The following is a 25768-nucleotide window of genomic DNA, read 5'->3' as shown; positions in this document are numbered from 1 at the left end:
GGCTTACAACTCATTAATTAAGCAGAGCAGCTAATCTTAGCACTAATGAACTCTAGCTCAGGTAATGTAACATTTAAAATGAATTGGACAGAAGTCATTCACAGTAAAGATTTCCATTCCTGGGATGAGTGAGAGCTATTGTTATGATTAGATTACTGCCAGCCAGGACCAAAACAGTACACCAGGGCAAGAGGAAAATAATCATCCACATGGAGCAGCTCCAGCTGTGGCTCTGAATGAGGCACCGGGCGAGTGTGAGATCTCCACTACTGTATCAAAACAAACATCACGGGTGGGTGGCACACGTAGAGCATAGCATTGTCACTGTCACTGGGGACACCACCCCTGCCAGGGGCAGCCGAGGGAGCAGCAGTGCAGCAGAGAAGTCACTTGTTCTTCTTCTCTCTCTCTCCCTCCCTCTTCTGAAAAGTCACGGGCTCTCCCAAGGGCACTGCAGTTCCACTCAAAATTCATCTTCAGAGCTGTCAGCCAAGAGCATGACTCGGTCCTGCATGCTGTTAAATTCCCTCTGCTGGGGGAGGAAAACAAAGATCAGAGAGGTCCACGTGCTAAAAGGGAGGAAATGAAGAGAATTCAGATGCCCCCATCCCATAACCGAGGTGCCCCAGACACTCCAGCTCGGACAGACCCTACCCAGGCTGGCTTGGCTTTTCAGCCAGCAGGGCTCACAGTTTCCATACCTTCCTTTTGTGTCTCTTTGAGCCGTTTCTCCTGCGGCGATTCATGATCTTTATGCTGTAGAGTGCTCCCAGGATGAAGAGGGCTCCGGCGATTCCAACTCCCACAGGAACCAGCATCCCTGACATGTATCCTGCCTGGATGGGAAAAACAGGAGCAGAGCAACACTCCCCAAAAACATCCTTTCAGAGTAATTTTCACCAGCCAGGGACTGCAATATAACCCTACAGTGGTTTGCTCAAAGTTTATTGGATCTGAGCCCCCATCACCTGCCTGCAGAGGATGATTCCTGCTTCCAGGAAGCCTCAACCAGCCCCACTCCAGGAGCAAGCTGGTCACCACCACAACTCAGCCTTTCCTGGCAGATATTCACTGGTGGCAGCTCAGACAGACCCTGCAGTGCTTGCCTGCCTTCAGGAGAGGGAATCATTTGGGTGAAGTGTCTCAATAGGGATGCAGGTGTGAAGGAAAACCTTGGTTGCCAAAGGAAGGTGATCTTGAGCCACTCCTCAGCTTTGCACTCAAAATCTTTGAGGCAAACATTTTAGCTTTGCATGGGAAGGGGTTCCCTGCATGACAGCAGGACAATGACATAGGGGGAGGGCACACACACCTTCAGCTGGCCTTAAGGGGAGCACAGCAAAAGTAAACCAGCCCTAATTCAATCTCTGTGATCATACATTTGCTCTGCCTATGAAAAAAAAAAAATACAGACAGCCTGACTAATCTAAAATTACACATCTAAACACTTTAAATCCTTAGGAGAATTTCTCAAGTGCTTGTTATTTTATATTTTACCACTTTAAATGAAAACAAGCCTAAGTTTTAAAGTGCCAGAATCCTCACCTAATTTGGGCTGGTGGGCTCAGTGTTGCAAGGGAGGCAGGCACAGCCTGGCTCCCCCCTCTGTAGCTCTGCCTCTCCTCACACTGCAGCCAGAGCCTTCTGCTGTGCCACTACTGCTTCACCCTTCACCTGCTACACCCCCAAAATAGGCTTTACACCTGCCAAGGGACACAGGCACCAATTCTGAGGACTATCAGAGAGCTCCTAGTGAGACTCAGCCTATTGCTTACAACCACTTGTCTTCAAAATACAACACAGCACACACACCATAATTACTTCTCTTCCATAAATCACTGAGTGGGAGGAGAAAGAAAATAAAAAAAGCTATTCAGGTGCACTACCCTGCCTTTGTACACTTACCCAGAGAATGAAAATAACTGCTTTCATCTGGTAGGCAGGACACCAAGGAGGGCTGGTTTGCTACCCCAAGCCCCTCCAGATCCTGCTCAGTGCTTTAAATAGTAACAGGTCTGTGTCTGGATCCCAAAGCTTGAGGGATCTTCAGCTGCAGCTTTCAGATTCCCTGAACACCCTCCCAGAAAACCCAGCCCTGTTCAGCTCAGGTGCTGGGAAGGGGCAGCATCCCTGAGCCCAGCTCCTGAAAAAGGAGGTTAGTGAGGACACAGCTGAAGACTGTGTCTCTATGAGGCAATTAAGGTGCCTTAATTGGGTGACCTAATTAGTGCAGCGTGGGGTTTTCTATTTCTGGAATTTTGCTGCTGGCATGGGCAGTGAGGGGAGGCTGCAAATGGCTTTTAGCTGCTGCCCAGCTGAGTTTCCATGTCAGAAATCACAATGAGCTCCTCAGCCTGTCTGTGAGCTTTTATCACACCTGACCAGCTCATGGCCTTTACAGGATTCCACCAGCCCCCAGATCAGTGTTTTGTACCCCAAAAACCTGTGACGTGATGCAAACCCAGCCCAACTTCTGAGGGATTTTGCACTTTCTTGATAGAAAACCCCACTTCACAGTCCAAAGCTGCATTTTTACTCCCTTATGGGGAAGATGCAGCTTCTTTAGGAATGCTTTTAATACACCAAATCATGACCTTTAATGTACCCAATCATGCCCTTTAGTACACCAAATCATGACCTTCCTGGCCCTGCTGGCTTTGAGATAACAAATGAGAACTTGAGAGGAACGTCATGTCCATTATTTGCCACACCAAATGCAGCATTTGCACAGTGATTGCAGGAGACCAGACACAAATCTGTCCCTGACCCTGTGCTCCTGGCCCCACAGTCCCCACACCTGAGGGACAGGGAAGGACACATCTCTCAGAGAAGGGTCATTGTGTGCTGGAATCCTCTTCTGGGTGGAGGGATTATAAAACAGAGGACGGGACAAACGAGAGGGGCACATAAGACTGGTGCTGAGAAACTCGACTAGGAAGAAGAGGGAATGGGATGAACAGGTTTACTTTCAAGTGATTTGCTACACTAGCAACTGGTTGGTAGGGGTGGGGGTGGGAGGGAATGTTTTTTGTTGGGCTTTTCCAGGGAAAAATGTGAGGCAGGTGAAAGATCTGCTGTTCCCCAAAAGAGGGAGGTGGCTCAGGAATGGACAGCAGTGGGTCCCCAGTTACACCAGTGCTTGTGCTGGGCACTGCCTGGACAAGGTTCAGGCTCTCCAGAGCTCTGCTGGAGACAGGAACATGCAGCCCCTCTGCCACAGGGAAGGAAGGACACAGGTGGCCAACAAGGTGACAAGAGGAAAGGTGTGAGAGCTACAGCCTCAGTGAGAGGACACTGATGTCCCCAAGCTCGTGCTGGGCATGAGCAGGTGACCTGTGCATGCTGCAATCCCTCCAGGCACACAGCCAGCCTCTGGCTGCTCTTTACCTTCGCTGGGAAAACCATCCTCTGTCCTTTCAGCATCTGCTCTGGATGAATCCCAGGCCAAGGAGCTCTGCTATGAGCAGAGCTGGCTCTAGTCTTGCTTCCTTCCTAGTGCAGGCAGAAAGGTAACTCAACAAGGGCTGGGCAGAGACCCACCCTAAACCCTCCCACTCCTCAGTCCTGGAAAACAGACACCAGACCCTGCTTCTCTGCTCTGACTTGATGGCAAAAGTGCTGCTGGAATTTGGTGTGGAGCACGTGGGCAGGCTGTGCTGGTTGGGTGAGTCTGCCTAAGCTTAGAGATGTGTTTTCAGAGACCACTCTCACTCCTTTGTTTTTGTTTCTACTGTCTCCGATCCTGTTCAAGAATTTCCAAGACCCGTTGAGTCACAAAATGTTCTTGCTGTCACCTCATTTCCAGCTTCATGGCTCTGCAGTCAGCAACACAACACAACCATTCTGAAATGTCAATATTTGCTCCAGGGCAGCTGAGCTAAAAAGCCATCACTGCCTGTGGCTGGCACAACTCTTGATTCCATGGTCCAGCCCCCTGTGATGCCAGGGAGGAGTGATCAGGGTCTGTTACCTTGTCAGTTTTCCTGTGTTTGATCATTCTCCTTCCAGGGATTTGCAGCACGTGGAGGTATCATCCAGAGGCACTGGCATGGCAGGCAGCCTCTCACCAGAGAGCAGCACCAAGCCCTCTTGATTTGGATCCAGAACTGAGCTTAGCACTTAGAGAAAAGGGGTGGAACTAAGTTCTGTACCCTGGGATCCATTCCTGGTCAGGTTGGACAGGGTCCTAAGCCACCTGATCCTGATCTGGTGGAAGATATCCCTGCTCAGTGCAGAGAGGCTGGACTAGATGGACTTCCAAAAGTCCTTTCCAACCAAAACTATTCTATGGTAACTCAAGGGGAAATAAAAAAGTAACTCATATGTTATCTGACAAGGTCATTTTCTGGTGCAGGGAAATCAATCAATCAATCAAATCAATCAATCAATCACTTCTGTCCCTCCTGCCCTTAGTTACAACCCATCAGGGATTTATTGTGGATTCACACCACTCTATACCAGCAGTATCTGGTTAATTTGCCTCCCAGAGATAATTTCCAGCCCTTTCTCAACTGTCTGTATAGAGATAAAGAACTGCACTGACAAGAATTTATTTATTCCTGCAAGTAAAAGTGGCTTTGCTTCAAAAGGAACTGAAACATTGAGCCTCCTACCTTATCTTTCAGCTTCTCCATCCAGCTTCTCACTGAAAAATAAGGAAGAATAAAAGCTGTAATCCTGTTACTTTTATTAATTAGTAACAAACGACAGTGATAACATTAAAACAGACAGCAATTAAATTAACAAGCTGATAAGGCTGAACATTAGATTTCCTCTTTTCTCATTCATGAGAAAAAGCAAATGCAGCAAATCAAGGCAAGAAACTCCTGGAGTGAGTTGGCAGGCAGGTAGCTCACCTTTGCCTGAGCAATTCACATCTTCAGAGTGATTTAAAAAGGAAAATAAAAAACAGTCTTTCAGGTTGTGGGTTTTTGACCATCACTTCTCATACACACACTGGGGTGTCTGACCAGGCAAAAAACCTTACAGTGCAGTTATCCCCTTCCACTGGCCTCCTCTGGGTGGATAGTCTTCCCTGTATTTGGTATAGCCTGTAATGATGGCCACAAATGTATTATTCACTGCCTTTTATTCCCCTGCTTTTCTGGAGCAGCCACTGTCTGCTCTGGGAAACGTCCAGAGGGCTGGGATTGCACTGGAGGTGCTAAATCACTAAACCAAGCAAATTTATACTGCCAGCGCTGCAACTTTCTTCTCCTAACAGTTAAATAAGTCCTGTGAAATACAACAGCTGAGAATCAAAATTCTGTAATGGCAGGTGCTTTGGGATGAAATATTCACCGAGCTGCAAGGGCTCAGCGGTGGGTGCAGGAGTCACTAACACCACAGGGCACTGGGTGTGTCTGCACTGCACCCAGGGCAAAACGACCACAGGGATTTTGACAAATTCCTGCTCACAGGTAAAAAGCAATAAACAGTTAAATAAACGTTGGGGTTTTTTAGGGCTCAGCAACTGTGTTTTTTCAAGGATTCTCATCTCTCCAGAAGGACAGTGCTCCAGGCACAAAGGGGACTTTTGGATGCAGCAATGTCCTTTTGAGGGATATTTCTTCCCGGTTGCATTAAATGCCAAATGTAACACAGAGTTTATGGAATTAGACCTGATCTCCAAGCCTGCTTTGTTATAAAACATCCTTTCAGAGCTTGAATTAGTAATATCAGTGTCTGCAAGTGCACCTGCAGCACTCAGAGCACCCTTCTGAAAGGAGCCTTTCTGGGAGTGGGGAGGGGGCACAGGAGGGCCAGCAGCAAATGGCTATTTTATGTGTCAGATATAACACAAGTTCAAAGTGATGTCAATACTCCCTTTGAAGTGTTAGCAACATAACATATTCCAAACAGAAGGATCCCAAATTAGCAAAAGGTGAACACATGTGAAAGAGGCACAGGTGCACTTATTTCTGATGAAAGCTGAGAAAAAAAAATAATTATCCAGGAGAAGGACACACACAGCACTAGAAGAGGACAAGAGGTCTTGTTTCAGCAGCTCTTCCCACTGTTAGTCCTGGCCTGCATAGGCTAAGTAATAAAAAACTCAATTTATGAAGGTCCCACCACAATCCTCCTCTGCCAGCCCAAGCCTGTATGCCCTGGATGTCACTCCCAGTGGAATCCCAGAGAGGAGGGGAACCCATGGCTCCCCTGGGCTGGGTTTACCAGGTGTGACAGTGGCTCAGCCACATGGGGCTTAGGGGACAGCATCCCCCCTGCACACCAGGACAGCCCCACGTGCACCTGCAGCGCGTGCACGCTGTGCTCAGCTGGCCCAAGCTCCAGCTGAGCACAAAGCCTAATTTTACATCTTCCACAACAATTACATGGGATCAGTGAGCTCATCAATAGCCGACCCACTTTCCTGCAGCTGAACAACGGCAGCAATTAACTCTGGAGCATTTCTGCCAAGGCAGAGGCAGGGGCTGAGCTAAGAATATTCCATTACCTATTTTTAATTTTAAAAGATTCTGGCTTTGCTCCCCTCTGCTCCACAAAACAGCAGCACACCCACCAACTCGACAGCACAAATCTTTATTTGCTATTACACATTTGTTTGTTATTAAACCCAGCCCTGTTTTCAGCTGTGCAGAGGTGCCTTTGGGGATCAACCCAGGCCACAGGAAAAACAACCCAAGGTGATTTCTCCCTGGCTAGGTATCTCCCCAGGGGATACTCTAATGCAGCCACAGCCTCTGCCCTCTGCTAGAGGAAAATAATGGCCCCAAATTAATGAGATTGAGGCAGGAGGTCAGAAACCCTTCAGTGTTCTGGCAGGACTGCAGTGGGAAGGAGCAGAGAGTGTGGAGCTGTCACAGCCAAATTCCCAGAGCTGTCAGGCTGGGGCCAGGACAGGTCAAGGAGCACTGGATTACTGTTGGGACCCTAAAGCCTGAGAGTTTTGAGCTTTCTGTGCTTTCTGACCCCCAGGAGAACACTGCTTTTGACCTGAGGCCTTAGAGAAAACTTCCAAATTTGAGTGATGGAGTTGGAATCACTGGTGTGTAGTTAAAACGGAAGTGTGTCATTTCCCATGGTGAAGGGTTTTTGAATTTGGGGTTTTAGAATATAGTCATAGGTATGGGACAAGATGGAGGTTGTTGAGCATTGACTCTTCTTCCTTCTTGTTCCTTCTTCATGATTTCAGCTGGTAGTTTTTGGTTAAAAAGAAAACTCCACAGTGCAGGTCACAAGCGTTTCATTATTAGGTCAAAAGTATAAGTAACACAGATGTTAGTTTTTAATTGGTTAGTTAGCCTGTAAAAGACCTTGTAACTAACTAGATACACCTCCATTTTACTCACTTTTAGCTCGTTAGCTAGAAGTGTTGCAGAATTCTCTGTGCTATAAATAAGATTTAATAAACAACCAAGTCTGGACAAAAAAACCTGTCTCTTGAGTTTCAACCCTGAGTGTAGGCAAAAGAAAAAAAAAATAGCCACTAATATGTGGTACCACTAATAAAGTGGTGCTGCTATCAGATTATCATGAATTGCAAACACTTCTCATGTCACCAATGCACAGCATTGTTCTAACACATCTCTTTGGAAATCACAATTGTGTCACCAAAACTGAGCACTCCCTGCCCCAATGCTTTACCCATCTGAGGACACCACGTGTGTGGGGAGGAGACAGAGCATTATTTCAAGGCAGAATTGACATCTGTGCTAAGCAGCTACCATCAGTTAATTCTGGGCTTCAGACTCTGATTATGCAGCAGAATCCATAATTAATATTCTAGCTTGGTCTTGGGAGAGGAACGTTGTGGCTGGCACCTTCCCATGAAAATGCAGCACTCTCCAAGAACACCAGGTGACTTGCCAATGAGGTCAAGCAAATAATTAGTAAGAAATACTCTAGTCCATGTATTTTTCATCATCCCCTTCATTCCTCCTTTCTCTGACCACTGAATGTCCTGAAGAAATGACAAGAGTCTCTGGGTGTGAATTACTAACAAGTGTCTGCAGTGCTGGCTCATCTTCCACAGCGCTTTCAGGATGATGACTGGTCCAAAATCTCTGCCTCAGCTTAATTTTGATCCCTTGGTTTCATGAGGAGCTAAGTAAGATGAACATGGAGCACTTCTGCAAATTACACACATAATCTGAAATTTCCTCTGTGATTTATATAATGTCTGCATCTCTGCAAATTAATTTAAAATAACATATAGCTTAAGATTAAGCCAGTCAGGAGCACAGAGGAGGAGCACGGTTGTCTGGCATTGGCCTGAAAACAGCCCAGGATGAATTCAGACACTTACACATACAATGTGCTATTTTTAGTCAGTTTTACCCAGTTTTCCCCTTCAAAATGTGCAGCCGACTCTTCAGAAGCTCTGGTGCCAGCTAAAGAAGTGAGGCTCACTTGCAGAGGCAAGCAGCAGCCTGTGGTGTGAGCCTGGCCCATAGGGACAGTCACAATTCCCTGTGAGCAAAACCTTCCTGGACGTTCACGGTTTGGCAGATGCAGGCAGGAGGCTCAGGAGGGGACAGCAGGTGACACCTGAGGGTACATGGCAGTGGATGCCCAAAATCAGAAGGTGCTCTGAGGTCTCCCCAGAGCCTTCTCTTCTCCAAGCTGAACCCTCCCATCTCTGCCAGCCTGTCTCCAGCCCTCTGAGCATCTCTGTGGTCTCCTCTGGATTCACTTGGGTCCAGATCCTTGTTATGTGGAGGCCTTCACTGCTGATCTCCCCCCTGCTGCTGTCCATCTTCAGACAGGTTCTTTCTTATTATCCAGGTTTCCTGTGCCCCCCTCTGTCCTGGCAGCTGCAGGGGTGGGTGCCAGAGCCTGGCTCTGCCTTTCAGCCTCACCACGAGGCACCATCAAATCTCTCACCAAAGGCTTTTCCCTGCTTCCCTCTCCACCCTCCTCTGAAATCAGGAGCACAAGTCCTCAGGGCCTCTTGCTTTGCCAACTTTTAGTAATCCTAATTGCCTAATTATCCACTCCAGTGCAGTGATAAAGCTGCTTAATAATTCTGTTCGCTTCTCATTCATTCTCTCCCTTTCCAGATAAGAAAATGCCAAGACTTCTGCTGGAGATTTCAATCAATAATTCATGCCCTACTGCCATCAGTTGTGTCTCTCCCCTCCCCTCTTGGATGCCCTGCTGCTCTGTCTTGTCACTTTGGTTTCATCTAATCAGCTTGTTTTAATCATATCCTCTTTTTTTAATCATCAGTTAAAGCAATTCTGTTTTTCCATGGCACATTATTGCTCATCCCTGCAGATGTTGCCTGGTTTTCAAATCCAGCACTTACAGCTTCATTCCAGAACTCCATCTTGCTACTGATGGAGGCTCATCCATCTCCTTTCTTTCTAATAAATCTCCACCATGACCCCCAGACCAGGGGTGAAAATGTGACACTGCCAGGGATGGGGCAGCCACAGCTTCTCTGGGCTACCTGTGCCAGGACTTCATCAGCCTCACAGTTAAGAATTTTTTCCTAATATCCAATCCAAACCTGCACTCTTTCAGCAAAGGAGAGCTGGTAAAAGTGTAATAAATAAGGAAAAGATTGTTTGCTTTCAATCAGTCTGTAAATACCAAGCAACCTGCCCTGTTCCATTACAGATTTCATCCCTTAATCTTGCAGGTTAAACTTTTTTCCCCAAATGAGACTTGTGAGAACAATTTTGCAGAAATGCTTCGTGCTTCATCTGCTCAGCTCTGACAATTTAATGGCACAAAGGTGCATCAGCTCCTTTCCCTCAAAAAAGCACAATTTTCAATTTACTTACTAGCACAAATAAATAATAAAGAAAATGGCATGTGCCTGGAAGGCAGCATATTTTTAATTCCAGAACAACTACACCTACCTGATGGGAATGTTGATACTTGAATTGCCCAACTCAAGAAGACTTGAACAGCTGGATAATCAAACAAATGTCAAACTGACAACTACCATTTATGTCTTCAGATAAAAATTTGGCTTGGTATTGAATTAACCCAGTGAACATTAATAGTTACCATGGCACTGTCTGGTCCCTGAACTGTACCATCTACACCATTTTCCCTGCCTTTCCAGCTGCAACCCAAGCCTGGCTGCTGCCCAAATCTCTTGGAAAAGAAATAGAGATGGGGAGACAACTCACCACACTCACCCAGAGAGCAGGAACTAAAATGGGCTTCCCAACTCCTTCCCTGACCTTATCAACCCTTTTGACACTCCTTTCCTCATGGCATTAGGTCTGTTTCCTCCTTTTCCCTTTCCCTTGCTCTTTTTAAGCTGTTTTCCACTTTACCTGTCCACAGTGAGTAGCCCCTTGCTGAGGATGGCAAAGGCACTGCCCTTGTGCCTTGGTATTTCTCTGTGAACTCAGATCTTCTGTGGGGCCTTCAAAACACATATTGACATCTACACACTATTTGTTTCTCCCTCAGTGGCCCCAGACAGGCACAAGATGTTAAAACCAAGCCAAGGTACAACACCTCCCATTATCCTAAAAGGCATCAGCAGGACGCTGCCGTGAACTGGCTGTCACAATTTGTTGCATGATTAAATATTTACTGGATCACACTGTGTTCAAAAGCTGTGTCTGCTCTGGGAGAGGAAATACAAACTCTGTTTATGGAAATGGCAACACCTCTGCTGGAGCACACATGGGATCAGCTTCTCCCTCCCTCTGCCCTGGCACAGCTCCTGGAGCAGCACCAGGGACTCACCAGCACTGAGAATCCACCCTGCCTCACTCAGCTCCTGGGTTCCTTGTGTGCTGAAAATGTTCATATCCACCAGCTTTCAGAGAATCACACACTGGGCTGGGTTAAAGGGACATTAAAGACAGTCTTGTTCCAACCCCCTGCCATGGCAGGGACACCTTCCACTACCCCGGGTTACTCCAAGTTCCATCCAACCTGACCTTGGACACTTCCAGGGATCCAGGGGCAGCCACAGCTTCTCTGGGCACCCTGTGCCAGGGTGTCCCCACCCTCACAGCCAATAATTCCTTCCCAAAATCCCATCCATCCCTGCCCTCTGCCAGTTTGAAGCCATTCCCAGTGTCTGTGCCACTTCATGTCCTCGTCCCCAGTCCCTCTCCAGCTCTCCTGGAGCCCCTTGAGGCCCTGGAAGGAGCTCCTTGTCAAATCTGTATCCTACTGAAGATGAAAAATCTTTCTTTACTCACGAGCCTTGACTTTGCAGCGTTAATAACCTTTTTAAGGTGGCACTTGTGTGCTGTTTATTTACATACCACTATCCAAATAGAACTACCTAGAAGCAGCAGCTGAAGAGCCAGGTTTGTGAAAGAATGCTTTCCAGGCTTTTCCAGTGCTTCTTGCAGAGCACTGATATACCTCTTCCGGAGATTTTACTAATTCCTGCGCTCTCAGTTCTAAAATTTTGCCACAATTGTTTTTTTCTCAGAGGTCTCCAGTAAAAAAAAAAAAAAATTATTAATGGTTTATTCTTCTTGTGATTCATCCACTGGAGCAGGTGAAGTTCTTCAGCCAAGTTTTCTTAAAAAGTCTAGGACAAGCACCATGGAAAAATCTTGGTCCAAACAGTTAAAATTTGGTAAAGTTACCAAGAACTAGAATACAACGGAATATAAATCCAATGAATTTAATGATTGGCATTAAATGTTGGAACCCTAAAGCCTGGAAGTTTTGAGCTTTCTGTGCTTTCTGACACTGACCCCCAAAAGAGCACTGCTTTTGACTTGAAGCCTTGAAAAAGGCTTCCAAATTTAAGTAACAGAATTAGAATCACTGGTGTGTAGTTAGAATAAAAGTGTGTAATTTCGCATGGTGAAAGGTTTTGAATTTAGGATTTAAAAAATACAATAAGTAACAATTACAAGATAAAGATTCTTGGGCCTTGTCTCTTTCTGTCTTCTTCCTTCTTTTTCATAATTTCAGATTGTAGTTTTTGGTTAAATAGTTAGTGCTACACTGTGAGTCACAAGTATTTAGTTATTAGGTCAAAAATATAAGCAATCTAAGTGTTAGTTCTTTATTAAACTGTTTAAAATACCTAGTAACTAGCTAGATTCAGGTCCATTTTGCTCATTTTTAGCTGGTAGCTAGAAGTATGACAAAACTCTCTGTACTTTAGATAAGATTTCATAAATAACCAAGTCAAAACACAAAAAATCTGTCTCCTTTGTACTTTTAATCCTAACTTTAAGTAAAAACAAAACAAAATAAAAAAATAAAAACAAGCCACTAATTATGTAGCACAATTAACCCATTTATGGGTATCAGTGAGGAAAACTGTGCCGTCGGATCTCAGACACCAGAGCTGAGCTACACAAACCCTGTGGGGATCTCTGTCCTCACACCAAGACAATATTTCAGCTCTTTCTGGCACCAAGAGCCCCTAAAACCACTGCTGGTTTTGAGGGACGCCTGTAGGGTTTGAAATGTTGCCTGGAAAGGCTGACCTGGAACAGAGACTGCACAGAGCAAAAGGGATAAAACAGGGATTTATTGAAAGGATCCACCTTGGGCAGTGCAAGAGCCTGGCTGGGGCTACACCCAAATCACATCCAAGATGGATCCTGCTCACGAGTTTTTACACTTTTATAAGTTTTGGTTCCTCTGCACATTGGGGTCAATTGTCCAACCACAGCCCCAGGCTCTGCAGTCTCAGCCCCTGCCTTGCCCCCTTTCCCTCACTGTGGTTTCTGCTTTTTGGGTACTGGTTGTCCTTGGTTCTGAAGCTGGGAAGGGATTGTTTTGTCTGACTCCCCTGGGAAGAGAACTTACTGACACCTAACATGAACTTTCAGAGTTACACACCAAGCAGCAGAGATTCTGAAAAATATAAAAGTGAAACCCCAAGGCATCATTTCTCTGTATATTTACAGGAAAAAAGCACAAGGTGGAATTTGATCCCGTGCTACATTTTAATGCCCATTTTTCACTAACCCTGTTTTCTGTTCCATCATCTGGCAACCTCTCCCATAGTCTAGCAAAGACTGAATAGATTTTTGCAAATTAAAACTAAATGTCAGTGATGGTGATGGGAGGAGTTGAAAAAGTGGAGGTGGAGAGCACCTCATGCATCCCTCTGCTCCAACAGCATCTTATTTCAGCTGGAGGGCAGCAGCAAAATGGTGGTGACTGTCATTTGGTTAAATACCTTCCAAATCTCCAGCTGAAGCCAAGTGATACTCCCCTATACTGAGAGGGCACTTCTCATTCAGCCCTCTCTGAATTTCTCATTCAGCCCCCACCCCAGAGATCTTCCTGCCCTCCTGACAGAGCCCATGGCCTTATCCACTTGAAAGCATCAGCTTCTTGTGCTTCACTTTATGTCTGATATTAATCAGGCTCAGAAAAAATTCTTGGTTTGTTTTTTCCTTCCATAAAGAACAAAAGTAATTTTCAGAATCCTATTTCCAGAGGACACTGTATGAAGGATTTGCCAGCAGCAAGAGCTGAAATATGGGATTTTCCCTTTTTGTGTTTAAGAAAAAGGATATATTTTTTCTTATTTCAAGTTTTGGCCTTTATTTCATCTGTCAAGATGCAGCACTCCCCATGAAATGACAAAGATCAATAAAGAACTAAATGGTTGGAAACAAAAATGATGGAGTTGACCTTCGGAGGAAAAAACAGGTATTAGACTGTGTTTTCAGCAAACAATTATTGCCTTAATTAAACCACAAAGCCCTGAGACGATATCGATTAGATGCTAAAAATAAGATCTGATTATCACAGAGACTTATTTTCCTGCAAATCCTTGGGAAGAGCAGCACTGTCCAGTGTTAGTCACAAAAGGAAAATGAATATGTTTGCTAACAGGACAAATCTTATACCACATTCCTCCTGCATGCAGAACTGAGCATCAATTCCCACTGTGATTTGATTCTCTTGTGAGCAAACACCAAAAGTTAAACTCAACTTAAGGTTCCTGATATGGGTCGCTGATTTCTTGTATAACTATGGGCAAGTAAATTGATCTCTTATTCCATTTTCCATCCTGACTATGGGAATGTTAGCGATATAACAGATCACATCTAGTAAGTCACTTGTGTTTCTTTTCCTTGTGTCAGAGCCTTTTCCTTCATAGTTTAATAACCCCTACTGTAACACCTCCACCTGTGTGGGATGTTCTGGGAGCTAAAACAGTACAAATATTAAATCACAGTAAAATAGGATTTGTTGGACACAAATCTTCTTTAGGATGCTATTATTTTAAGCGTCCTGTTTCAACCCCTGCCATGGCAAGGACACCTTCCACTATCCCAGGCTGCTCCAAGCCCCAATGTCCAACCCGGTCTTGGACACTTCCAGGGATCCAGGGGCAGCCACAGCTTCTCTGGACAATTTATGCCATAGCCTCACCACCCTCACAGGGAAGAATTCCTTCCCAATATCCCATCTAACTCTGCCCTCTGTCAGTTTTCCCAAAATTATTCCCAACTACTTTTAACATTCCAGGTACACCTATGGGAGTGGGCCCTCAGAAAATCACAGAGGTAAAAGGGAATGAGCAAAGGGCAAAGCAAATCAAGAGAGGAGAGAACATGGGCACAGCAGGATCTCATGAGCTGCACAGTGATTTTACAGTGTGCTTACACTGCCAGTGATTTATTCCTCTGTCTACACATGGCTGAGTCAGTGGCAGATTTTATCCCTTAAAAATCCAGGAAAACTGCAGGAACTACAGCACTCCTTGGAGGGCAAAAAGGTCACAGGAGAGCCAGGTATGGGCAGACTGGTGAGGCTGTGAGCTCCAGGAAAGCGGTGGCACAGAAACGCTCCGTGCCTGGAAGTGAAGCAGACAGGGAGGTACCAGCACAGGGCATGGAGCCAAAGTGGTGGGAATGAGCCTTCCCCTCCCTGAAATGCTCCTTGAATGAGCCCTGCCACTCTGCGGCAGTGCAGCAGGGGAGGGAAGCACCCTGTGCACGTCCCTTGAAGCAATGATGACGTGGGCTCAAGCAGAAGCCAAGCAACAGGATCTGCTGCATAAGGAAGTGTTACTACAGCACTGGCTGAAATGAAATATCAGTCAGACATCACTCCTGTCCTACCAGGCTGCTTGGTGCCCACAGGAACCAGAGTGGCTGTGGGCAGTCATCCCTCCACAGGCACCAGGGTGATGGATCCATTCCCAGGAGGAATCAGCCCCTCCAGGGGACACGTGCTCGCTCCCTGCTGCTGGCAGACCCCACACAGAACATGGCAGCTGCCTTAAAATGATTTACTAGGGAAAAAGGCTCAGGTTGGGGAATATTTTGAGGCGATTTTGGTGTCACCTCTCAGGCAAAGGCTTTGGCCAGAGGAGCAGAATGCCTGGGATGGGATGGAACCCAGCACTACAAGTCCTCGTGTTTTGGCACTGTGACATCCTGCAGCTCTTTTCTGACAGCCGTGGGACTGACAGTTCCATGGGACATTACCCTCTCTGGGTTTTTGCCACAACGAGGCCTTCACACAGATGTGGGCTCATCCCAAGCCAGTGGTGTGGGGTCAGGTCAGATGCTGCTCAGCCTCCCACGGTCAGAAACCTCAGCATTCTGAATTACAACTTCAGACACTGGAAGCTGGGCAAGGGAAAAGGCAGATTCTGGTGGAGCAGAGAATCATCACAGAGTCACACAATGGTTTGGGTTGGAAGGGACCTCAAAGACCATCTTGTTCCACCCCCCTGCTCCTTCTTCCACTATGCCAGGTTGCTCCAAGCCCCATCCAACCTGGCCTGGAACACTGCCAGGGATGGGGCAGCCACAGCTTCTCTAAACTGGGATAAATGGGACAAACCAGAAAATTCAGTGCCAAACAAAAAGATGGCTCTGCTGTCTTTTGTGCTGTGAGAGTGATGACAAGAAGATGCTGTCCAGAGGGATCTGAGCACCTGGAGCAATGCTGAGTGCTCTGGGAAAGTCACTTCATGTCTCTGAGTTGGCTCTCCTAATGCAAAAGAGGGTTAATGGCAGCAGCTGCCTTTGTGCAAAACCTGAGCTGGATACTGTGACTTGTAGACCCCTCCCTAGGGCTGCACAAGGGGGATAATTATTCATTTCTTCTATTTCTAAACATGCCAGTGCTTCATGAGTATTGGAAAATGATAATAACTTGTTTGCCATAAATGTGGTAATTATAGCTAAAACTCTTCATTTACATGGAAATGACAAACAACAAATTAAAATCAAGCATCTACAATTAGGGTAAAAAGCCATGGCAATTTGTTATTCTTCACAAGAAATCATTTTTCACATCATTTACTGGCAAGGAGGTCTCATTATATAATGATATTTAGCTCTTCAACTACTTTTCAGCTTGGCAGCTTTATTAATTGTACTCACAACAGTTCTCTAATATAAACAAGCATCTTCATCTGCTGACTGAGAATCCAAAGCTGACAGCACCACAGTGAAGGGTGGGAAGGGTGGCTGACCCTGGATCCTTGGAAGTGTCCAAGGCCAGGTTGGACACTGGGGCATGGAGCAGCCTGGGATAGTGGAAGGTGTCCCTGCCCATGGCAGAGGGTTGGAACTGGATAAGTTTTAGGGTCTCTTCCCACCAAAACCATTCTGTGATTCTCTGATTCTATTTACAGCCAAATGGAGACCCAAAGCCAGCAAGGAAAACAAAGGAAAAACCTACAAATATCTTCAGCACAGGTATAATTCTGTGGGTATTTCTCAGTAATAGTGACCCAGACGCCTGATGATGGCAATCAAACAAAAAGGTTTCGCTGAGCCTATGCTGGCTGAGGAGAAAGCAAGTTTGACAGACAAAAATTCTTGCAGGAGGCAGAATTATGTGACTAATGATGGATGGTCTATCCAAATGAAGGAGCTACAAATACATTGGGCAGACAAAAGGTGGAGAAGGCAGCTCCACTTTTAGCCTGCATGGGGGAAACTGGCTGATTTCAAACACTTCATAAAAACTCTCAAGGGAAATGCTTTGACAAATAGGAGCAATTTTGATTACTGGCTAGAGGGGCAGCTTCAAGGGGTGGGCTATGGTAGGACCTGGCCTCTTTTGATCTGCCTTTCAGAAAGAGCACAAGGCCAAATTCAACCCCCAGACAAGCAAACCTGATTTCATGGGGCTGGTGGTGCAAAACTGTACTGGTAGGACTCAGAGCAACCTGGAGCAGTGCCTGGCCATCACTTGGAGCCTGCAGCTCCTGGTTCCCCTTCACATTTTCTCTACACCTGAGAGAGGTGCCCTGGCTTGAGAGGGCAAGCACCAAACTAAGCACTAGCTCTACCTCCACATCCCTCTGGTCTTGTACCTCCAGCCTTAGGTTCTCATATTTTAAGTTGGATTGCAGTGGAGAGGCTGTTCCAGGGGCTGCTGTGAAGCAAAACCTCTCTTTTCTCTGCAGCACCTATGAACAGTTACGGGTAAGGGGATTTGCAGACAAATATTAATATCCCAAAATCTTGGTGAAGTTTGCTGCCACCCACCGAGCTTTATAAAATCACCATCAGTTCCCAGACAAGCTCTGCACAGCCCTGCAGTGAAAGGGTTGGTTTATCCTCAGATCCTCTGCTATCCACACTTCCCATTTATTTCACACATGGCACAGAGCACTGCTCCTGTGTAATTCCACTTTCTGTGGGGTTTGCTGCTGCCCCAAACACACACCCAGTGCTGTGGCATTCTCCCATCCCATTCCTTCTGCCCAGAAATGAACAGATCTGGAGCCTCTCCAAGCAGATTAAGATAATCAGTAACAATTTACTTACCCTGAAAGGGCATTACCCTGATTGGAACATGCCAGAGCCCACTCTCTGATTAGGACAGGGATATGATGTGCCTCTAAGAAGATATTTTGAGTATCTCTGAGTGAAATCCTGATTTTGCTGCCATCATCTGTTCAAATAATGAAGAAACGATTTGATGCAAGAGAACCTTCATGACATTATGTGGATAAAGCCTCTGAGGTCAATCTGCTTTCAAAGCAGCAGCAAGTCTTTATGATCTAAGTGCTGAGGGTTACTGCTTGCTTTCCAAAGACCACCAAATTGGCCAGAAAATTTTCTGTTGGCTTGACAAGGATGGTCTTAGCCCTCTAGGAATAAAAACTACAGAGAGAGACACAGAAAGAAATCACCAACAAACCATAAGGAAGATATAAGCAGAGGACACTTTTAAACTCATTTTTTGTAGGAGCCTGATTGCACTGTGGTTTTAAAGGAGAAGATATTTAGATTAGATGTGGGGAAGAAATTCTTGTTGCTGAGGGTGGTGAGGCATTGGTAGGGCTTGCCCAGAGAAGCTGTAGCTGTCCCACTCCTGGAACATTCAAATCCACCTTGGATGAGGCTTGGAACAACCTGAGATAATGGAAAGTGTCCCTGCCCATGGCAGGGGGTTGGAATGAGATTCTATGATTCACAAGTGAACTGCTCTTTCCTTAGCTGCAAGACTTACAAATAGTAGTAAGGAAAGAGCTTGGGGTTGTCAAAATCTCCCCTTAATCTTCTAAAGAAATAGCTGCAATTTTTATTTTTTAACTGCAAATATTCTGCACATGGAATTCCCAAGGGGAAAGCTGCCTTTTCCACAGCACAAACAAAACCTCTACAGGCTACCGGAAATCTGAAATTCTTTGTAGGTACAGAAAACAATGAAACTGCATAGCACTTCTGAAATTTAGTCCTAAACATGAAAAGCAGCTTACTGGCCTTACCCTGTAATATTGTGAATCAGTTGATAGATTTGAGCAATAACTGATCCAGCCTAGTTACAGCTTTGATTGACAGACCCAAAGAAGTGTTGACTCAAACCAGTTCATCACAACATCCTGATTTATCAATCTCTCCAGACTGAGAAATGCTATTTGTCCACATTTACCTGAACCCAAAGGGATACAGGAGCTGAAGTCTCATTTTTAAAGCCCATTTCAAAGAGATAAACAGATCTACCAAAACCAAAGGAGCAACAACCCACGCATTTTCATGTGAGCTGTTGGACCCATAACCAGCTTTGGGAATCCACAGGTAATTGATGCATTCAGGAAAATTTCCATTTGGTGTCTGGGAACAGCAAACAAGACCCTGGGAAGCTGAGCAAAGCAAACCTTGCTGGAAATGCTATGCCTTTCTGTGCTATTGCACCAGCTTTTCTGCCTTGCAGACCTGAGATATGATCATGCAAGAGGGAAATGAACTCAGTCCAACAGCAACAGCAAGGCAGCCTGACCACAAAGGAAAACATGCAAAGTCCTCATCCAGGGAAGGGGATGACACAGACTTACACTGAAGTCTGCACCCAGCTGCCTGTCTTTGGTCCCTCAGTTGACAAATTATTGACAAGGTCACATGTCTGATTCAGTATAAGAATGTTTTATGTGGAGCCTGGTGAATTTGAAAGACACTGAAAATGCTTTGGAAGGTCCCTTCCCTTCCTGAATCACAGCTCCCTGCCAGTCTGCAAAACCAGACAGTTTTTGGGGTTTCTGTCCCCATTTTGGTTTAGGGTTGTAGGGGGACCCTCATGCCAAAGGAAGAAAATACAAAGATGGTTGTACTGGATCAGCTGAGCCCCACATCCCATCTCTGAAGGCAGAGAAAGACAAACCCAGAGCTGACACTTCCCTTGAACCATTGCCTGGAAAAGCTGACCTGGAACACAGACTAGGCAGAGCAAAAGGGATAAAACAGGGATTTATTGAAAGGATCCACCTTGGGCAGTGCAAGAGCCTGGCTGGGGCTACACCCAAATCACATCCAAGATGGATCCTGCTCACGAGTTTTTACACTTTTATGAGTTTTGGTTCCTCTGCACATTGGGGTCAATTGTCCAACCACAGCCCCAGGCTCTGCAGTCTCAGCCCCTGCCTTGCCCCCTTCAGAGTTACACACTAAGCAGCAGAGATGCTGAAAAATATAAAAGCTAAAATCCAAGGCATCACTTCACTCTCCTGCCTGCACCAATCCACTGCTGATCCACAGCCTTCCACTTCAGAAGGCTTCAATACAGATTTTTGTCCCAGCAACTGTGAACTTTCAGTGAGCAACATGTACTACAGGAGGAAGAGACTGCATTTCCTGTTACTAATTTCTATTATTGTGACAGCTGGAAGGCCACCTGAGATCACACACACGTGTGATAAATGCTCTACAAACATGCAAAGAAGAGTCAGTATCTGCCAAAAAGAACCTGAAAGAATGAGCCCCCACAGAGCATTGGAATTGTCCCATCTATGAACACCAGGACTCAGGCACAGGGTGGGGAAGTCATTTGCTCAAGGACTCACATGAAAAAGCAACACGGGCTGTAATCAGATGAGGCAGTTTGGGCCAGACCAAAGATCAGCCTGGCTTAATGAGGCTGGCAGTGACCAAGAGCATTTTTTTTTTAGGAAAAGTTTATGGATGGTACAGCACACAGCAACACTCCCCTTGCTCATCCTCCTGGCACTCTGGAGCTCTGGACAAGATCTCTGCAGTCATTCCTTGCACAGAATTCCATTTATCCTCTAGTTATGCATGCTAATTTATCCTTTTGGTTATCTCCTTCCTTTCCATCACTGTATCCTTTTCCAGATGCACAGAGGGGCAGAACGGCACAGAGTATTCAGAGTTAACATGCTGGTTGCTCTTTTTCTTTCTATTCCTTTATCGTCCCAGATCCCTCCAGGTCAGTGCTCCTACTGTATCATCCTCCCCTCTCTCTCATAAGGATTTGGAACAGAGGCTTTGCTTTAATTTCTCCTCTTTGCCAAGAGTCCCCAGTCTGCCATTCAAATTCACTCTCTTGTGGTTACCAGGACTAACAATAAAAACAACTCTCAGCCTAAATTTCCCCCTGGAACTTGACTGTCCCTAGGATCTTCTCCTGTATTTCAGAAACAGCATCTAAGCCTTCTTCCTCACCCAGGCATAAATAAGCCCCATTTCCCCCCATATTTACTCTGAGCATTAACACACACCCATCCCAAGCTTAGAGGGACTGTGGGGAACCTCTTGGGGGGAACATCTCTGCATCCCTGCTCAGGGCTGGGGACAGGGAAGGATGGGTACAACACCCATCACCTGGGAACCCTGTTAGTGAAATCTGCTTTTAGAATCACAGAACTACAGAATTCTTTAGGCTGGAAAAGCCACCTAGGATCATCAAGTCCAACCATTCCCCCAGCACTGCCAAGGCCACCACTAACCTATGTCTCCAAATGCCACATCCACATGGCTTTTAAATCCCTCCAGGGATGGGCACTCCACCCTTTCCCTGGGCATCCTGTGCTGGACAATACCTTGGTTGAAGAATTTTTTCGTAATGTCCAATCTATCTTCAATGCACTGAAGAGCAGAGGAGAGAAACACCTGAGCTGTCAGGCCATCAGAGGGGACTCCAGCACCCTCAGGAGCAATCCAGGCAGCTGCAGACCTCTCCTGGCTCATGCCAGGGAGATGAGGACAGGGGAACTCTCTCTGGCCCTCCCGCACTATGTAATATATCCAGGGGAACTGCTGGCAGCAGCTTGAAGCACATTCAGATTATACTAAAAAAAAAGGAAAGTCCCACTGTTCTTTAAACCTCTCCTCAGTCCTAAACCAAAGCATACACCAAAGCCATTGAGGGGTGTTGGAAATCCCCTGCTGGTGTTAGACCTGTCACCAAGTGTGCAGAAGGAAATGCTGGAATAACTGGCACACACAGCAAAAGCACAGGAGGGTCACCAAGATGCCACCTGTGGCAGGGATGGCTTCCTGGGCCGTGTTCCTGACAGGGACCTTGGAGCATCCTCTGGATCACCTTGGCATGGGCATCCCCAAGCTGGTATGAGGGGTGCAACAGCACATCCAGCTTAAGGGGACAGTGACAGTGGCACAGCATGTGACACTGCTGAGCAAAACAGCCACTCCTGCAAAACCAGTCCATCCACACACCTGAGTGAGAAATGCAGCCTGAGTGGTCAGAGGGGAAAGGGGGATTTGGGAAAAGCAGCCTCAAAAGGGACTCAGACTGGAGAACCTCTTGGCCTCACTTCACATTAATAAAGCCTCAAGCACAGATGGTGCTGCTGGTATATTAAAATAAATGATAGGCTATCAGGGAGCAGCCTGGCTGAAACCCTTTATTACAGCCCAGGCTTGGACGAGGCTGTGATTGGAATTACTCAAAAACAAGGAGGGAGACAAGAAAAAAGAAAGCAAAAGCCTCCAGTAATTCTTACTATATCGACCCCTGCCTGTGATTAATGTTGATACTCAGCATCTTTGCAAAACAACAACTGCTGGATGTTTGAGGTAATTATTTTATTGTCAGACAAAAATCTGAGCAATTTGCTTATTTCCAATATATGTTCCTAACTCGCTCTCAGGCAGAGCAGAACTTCTACATATATATATGTATGTATGTATATATACACATATATATATATATACATATATATATTTAGAGAGAGTATCCTTCCAGGAAATAACCTGGATCTCCTTTGATTCTCAAGGGTGTTAATCTGAGTGAACATCAGAGGGGAAGACAGGTTTATCATCAGTCATCTGTGGTTTGCACTGTCCAAGCAGAAAGTGCATCTACATTCTCTTTAGGAAGGAGCATTTTAAAATTACCCTCTCAATAAATTACCCTCTCTCTCCCTGCTACTTCTTACAAAAAGCTCTTTTCCTCCATTTTTCTCTCACCAGCTCTGCCATGGGGCCAACATTTTAACCCCAAAGATCAGCCTCTGACGTAAATCCCCAGGACGGAGGCAATTCAAGGCTGATTAACCTTCACATTCCCCTCTCTCCATTTTTTTGAATGCCATGAAAACAGACAGAGTTTTGTACTGCATAGATCACTATTAGAAAATAAATGTGATTTCTCCAATGTAAGGACAAGCCTCTTTTTACATGGCAAAGGCCACCCAGACAGGCACACAAAGGAAAAATGAGTAACTCTCACCCAGGGACGGCACAGCTCTGCCTGTGTTCTTCAATCAAGATAAGTGACTGCTAAAATCCAAAGGGAGAGAGGGGGTTCAAAACCAGCTCCCCTGTCTAAATGGAGCCAAGTTTTCTGACACGTAGAAACTGAAAGGTGGGAGAAGAGGCAAAGCACACTGAGAAGTGACACGTGTATATTGAAACTGCAGGGATGGGAAAGGACAAGGATTACTGCAGAATAAAAAGAGAGCAAACACACCATGATTTACATTCCAGTGGGGCTGGCAGGCAAGGGGACAGGCAATCCGAGGCAGCTGACAGCCCAGAAGGATTCCTGCCTCACCGTGCTGTGCAGGAACCCAGTGGTGCTTGGGCAGCAGATGCAGCCCAGCCTTTGGAGCACAGAGCTCTGTGCAGGCTAATGGACCCTATCCTTGAATCCAGGCAAAAAAACAAAACCCAAGATAAATTACCTGCAGCAGCAAATGCAAAGTCATGCTCCAAGGTAGACACATCCTGACTTTAAAGGATGTGTCAAACAGATGGATGGAGGCAGACAGCTGGGGAAGGTCAGACACATGCCTGAGTTTTCCAACTTTGCTTTCTTGGGTTGACAAGAGCAACTGGAGGTGCAGCAGAAAGCCTTTCAGAAGGAGTCTTCCTGTGCTGGGAAAGCCCAGGAGCCTGGTGCTGATGCAGCTGCCCTTCTGTGCTACCCAGCAAGCCAAGGAGGGAGAATTTCATAGAATGCTGTAAAAGGTGTCAAATATCATCAAATCTAACCACCAACCCAGCACCAGCCACCATTTCCATCACTAAACCATATCCACAAGTCTTTTTAACACTTCCAGGGCTGGTGACACAATCATTTCCCCGGGCAGCCTGTTCCAAAACTTGACAACTTTTGCTGAAGGGTTCCCTTTAGTAAACCTTCCCTAATGCTCTCTGTACACAGACATCACCCATGAGCTGTGCAGGGGAGTCTTCCACAGATGTTTCCACCAGACAAGCTGCTGAATCCTCCTTGCAGGTATTTCAGGGAATTGTTGCCTAGCAGGGTAGTCGGGATTAGGGCAGCCCTCAGACTTGGATTTATCCATGTATCCCAGCATCCATTAGAAACTTTCCCCAGTCCCTGGGACCTCTCACACCAACCATGCCAGCTATGGTGACCAAAATTCCCTCTCTCCTCCCACAAACTGGCACATGATTTCTCCATGCCTTCACGCCAACTATCTCAAGAAAAAGAAGCAGAAATGCCATGGGTGGACAGGAACTCTTCACTCCTCCCTGCAATAGCCACTAACTTCAGTTTAATACACTGTCTGATGGGGTTCCATCTTCTCCATGGGCAGGGAGAGAGAAAGGAAAGCCAAAACTGAGAAAGTGCCTCTAAATCCTCCCCTAGCCCCTGGAAGCAGCACTTAAGGGCTGGTAACTGGCTTAGTCTTCCTCTGACACAGGTTTAACTGGATGCATAAACATTGTGGAAGGGCTGGTATTTCAAAGTAATGTCTCCAAGGATGTTTTAGTGCTGCTGTTTCCTGATACACTCCAACAAAAATGTCAGGGTAAAATATCAGCCTGATTATTATTATTATTATTATTATTATTATTATTATTATTATTATTATTATTGCCTGTGAGCAACAGCTTTGTGTCACCTGTTTCTGATAGCTGAGCTGGGAATCACCAAGATACCCTCCAATCCTCTGATTTACTCTTAGGATCACAGCACTGTTTAGTTTGCAAAGCCCCCCAAAGATCATGACCAACCATTCCCCAGCACTGCCAAGCCACCACTGACCCATGTCCCTGAGTGCCACATCCATACAGCTTTTAAATCCCTCCAGAGATGGGGACTCCACCGTTTCCCTCATGTCTATTCCCTTCCCTCAGCTTTAAATTCTGCTTTGAGGACAAGAGCTGAGGTGCTTCCAAGAGGAAGGATGTGGCCCCATCTCATCAGGGGTTCATGCTCCGTGGTTGGAATCTCCTCATCCCAGCTCACAGAGCAGACACACTGTTCCTGTCTTCCCTCTGAAACACACAGACTTCATTCCCAAGGGCACAGGAGTCTTGTGCTGCATGGAAAAAGGGAAGAGCACAAAAGGGTGGCACGTCAGGACCACAGGGCTCAGATTTGTCCAGGTTTTGTGCCTCCTGGAAAGTCCCACTGACCAAGATCCCAGCACAGGCTGTGCAGGGGGAGAGCAGATTGAAGGAAGAAGGAATATTAGAGAGATACACTCCCCAAAACACCTCGGAATTAGATCTGACAAGGAGCAAAAGCCATCTCTGATGTGCACTGTCCCCTCTTGGGAGCTGCTCTGCTGTTATAACAGCAAATGTCACCCCGAGCTGGCAGAGAGGATCATCACTGCTCACACATGGAATCCAGAATTCCCTTTGACAAGACAAACCTGATTAAACATGAGTCTGCTCCAGGATTAAGATGCAACCATGAACAATCTCTTAGGTAAAAAAAAAAAAGCAATTCCAAAGGGAGTGCACATCCCTCAGGAGGGTCAGAAACCTGAGTTAGGCATAGATTGATGGAGGGAGCCTCACTGCTGCTGGGGAAAGGGAAGGGGAGCCAGCAAGGAACATATGGAACTGTATAAATTATTTGGAGCACCCAGAAAGACAGGAAAAATAACCAGCTCTGTTCCTGAGACTGCTCATTTCTGTCTGCAGCTGTCTGGAACCCAGACCTTGCACAGCCAGTGCCTGGTGCCACAAAATTCCCACAAATACCTATGATGGGGCAAGGCCACAAAGAGCAAGATTGCTGCAGGCAGCTGCACCTGGAACACGTGGGGATGAAAATCTGCTGGTTACCCTGCTCATGCTGGCTCCTGCCAGCCTCTCCCACCTGGGATTCCTATGGACTGTCAGAGTGATCCTTTGCTTCCATTCCAGGGAGAAATGCGGGTGTGCACATCCTG

The 25768-nt window shown here is 46.1% G+C and overlaps 1 protein-coding gene across 1 annotated transcript in view; it reads right to left on the bottom strand.

Moving 5' to 3' along the window:
* Positions 1-463: 463 nt before the first annotated feature.
* The window catches only part of ARMH4 (armadillo like helical domain containing 4), a 49780-nt gene continuing 24475 nt past the window's right edge, over positions 464-25768 (bottom strand). Inside the window, 3 exon segments of the mRNA XM_062495607.1 lie at positions 464-532; positions 702-836; positions 4614-4645. Coding sequence (XP_062351591.1) covers positions 464-532; positions 702-836; positions 4614-4645 — 236 coding nt within the window.

Source organism: Cinclus cinclus, chromosome 6 (assembly GCF_963662255.1).
Source record: "Cinclus cinclus chromosome 6, bCinCin1.1, whole genome shotgun sequence".
Lineage (NCBI taxonomy): Eukaryota > Metazoa > Chordata > Aves > Passeriformes > Cinclidae > Cinclus > Cinclus cinclus.
Note: the sequence above shows the minus strand (reverse complement) of the source record. Positions and strands in the feature narration are given on the sequence as shown.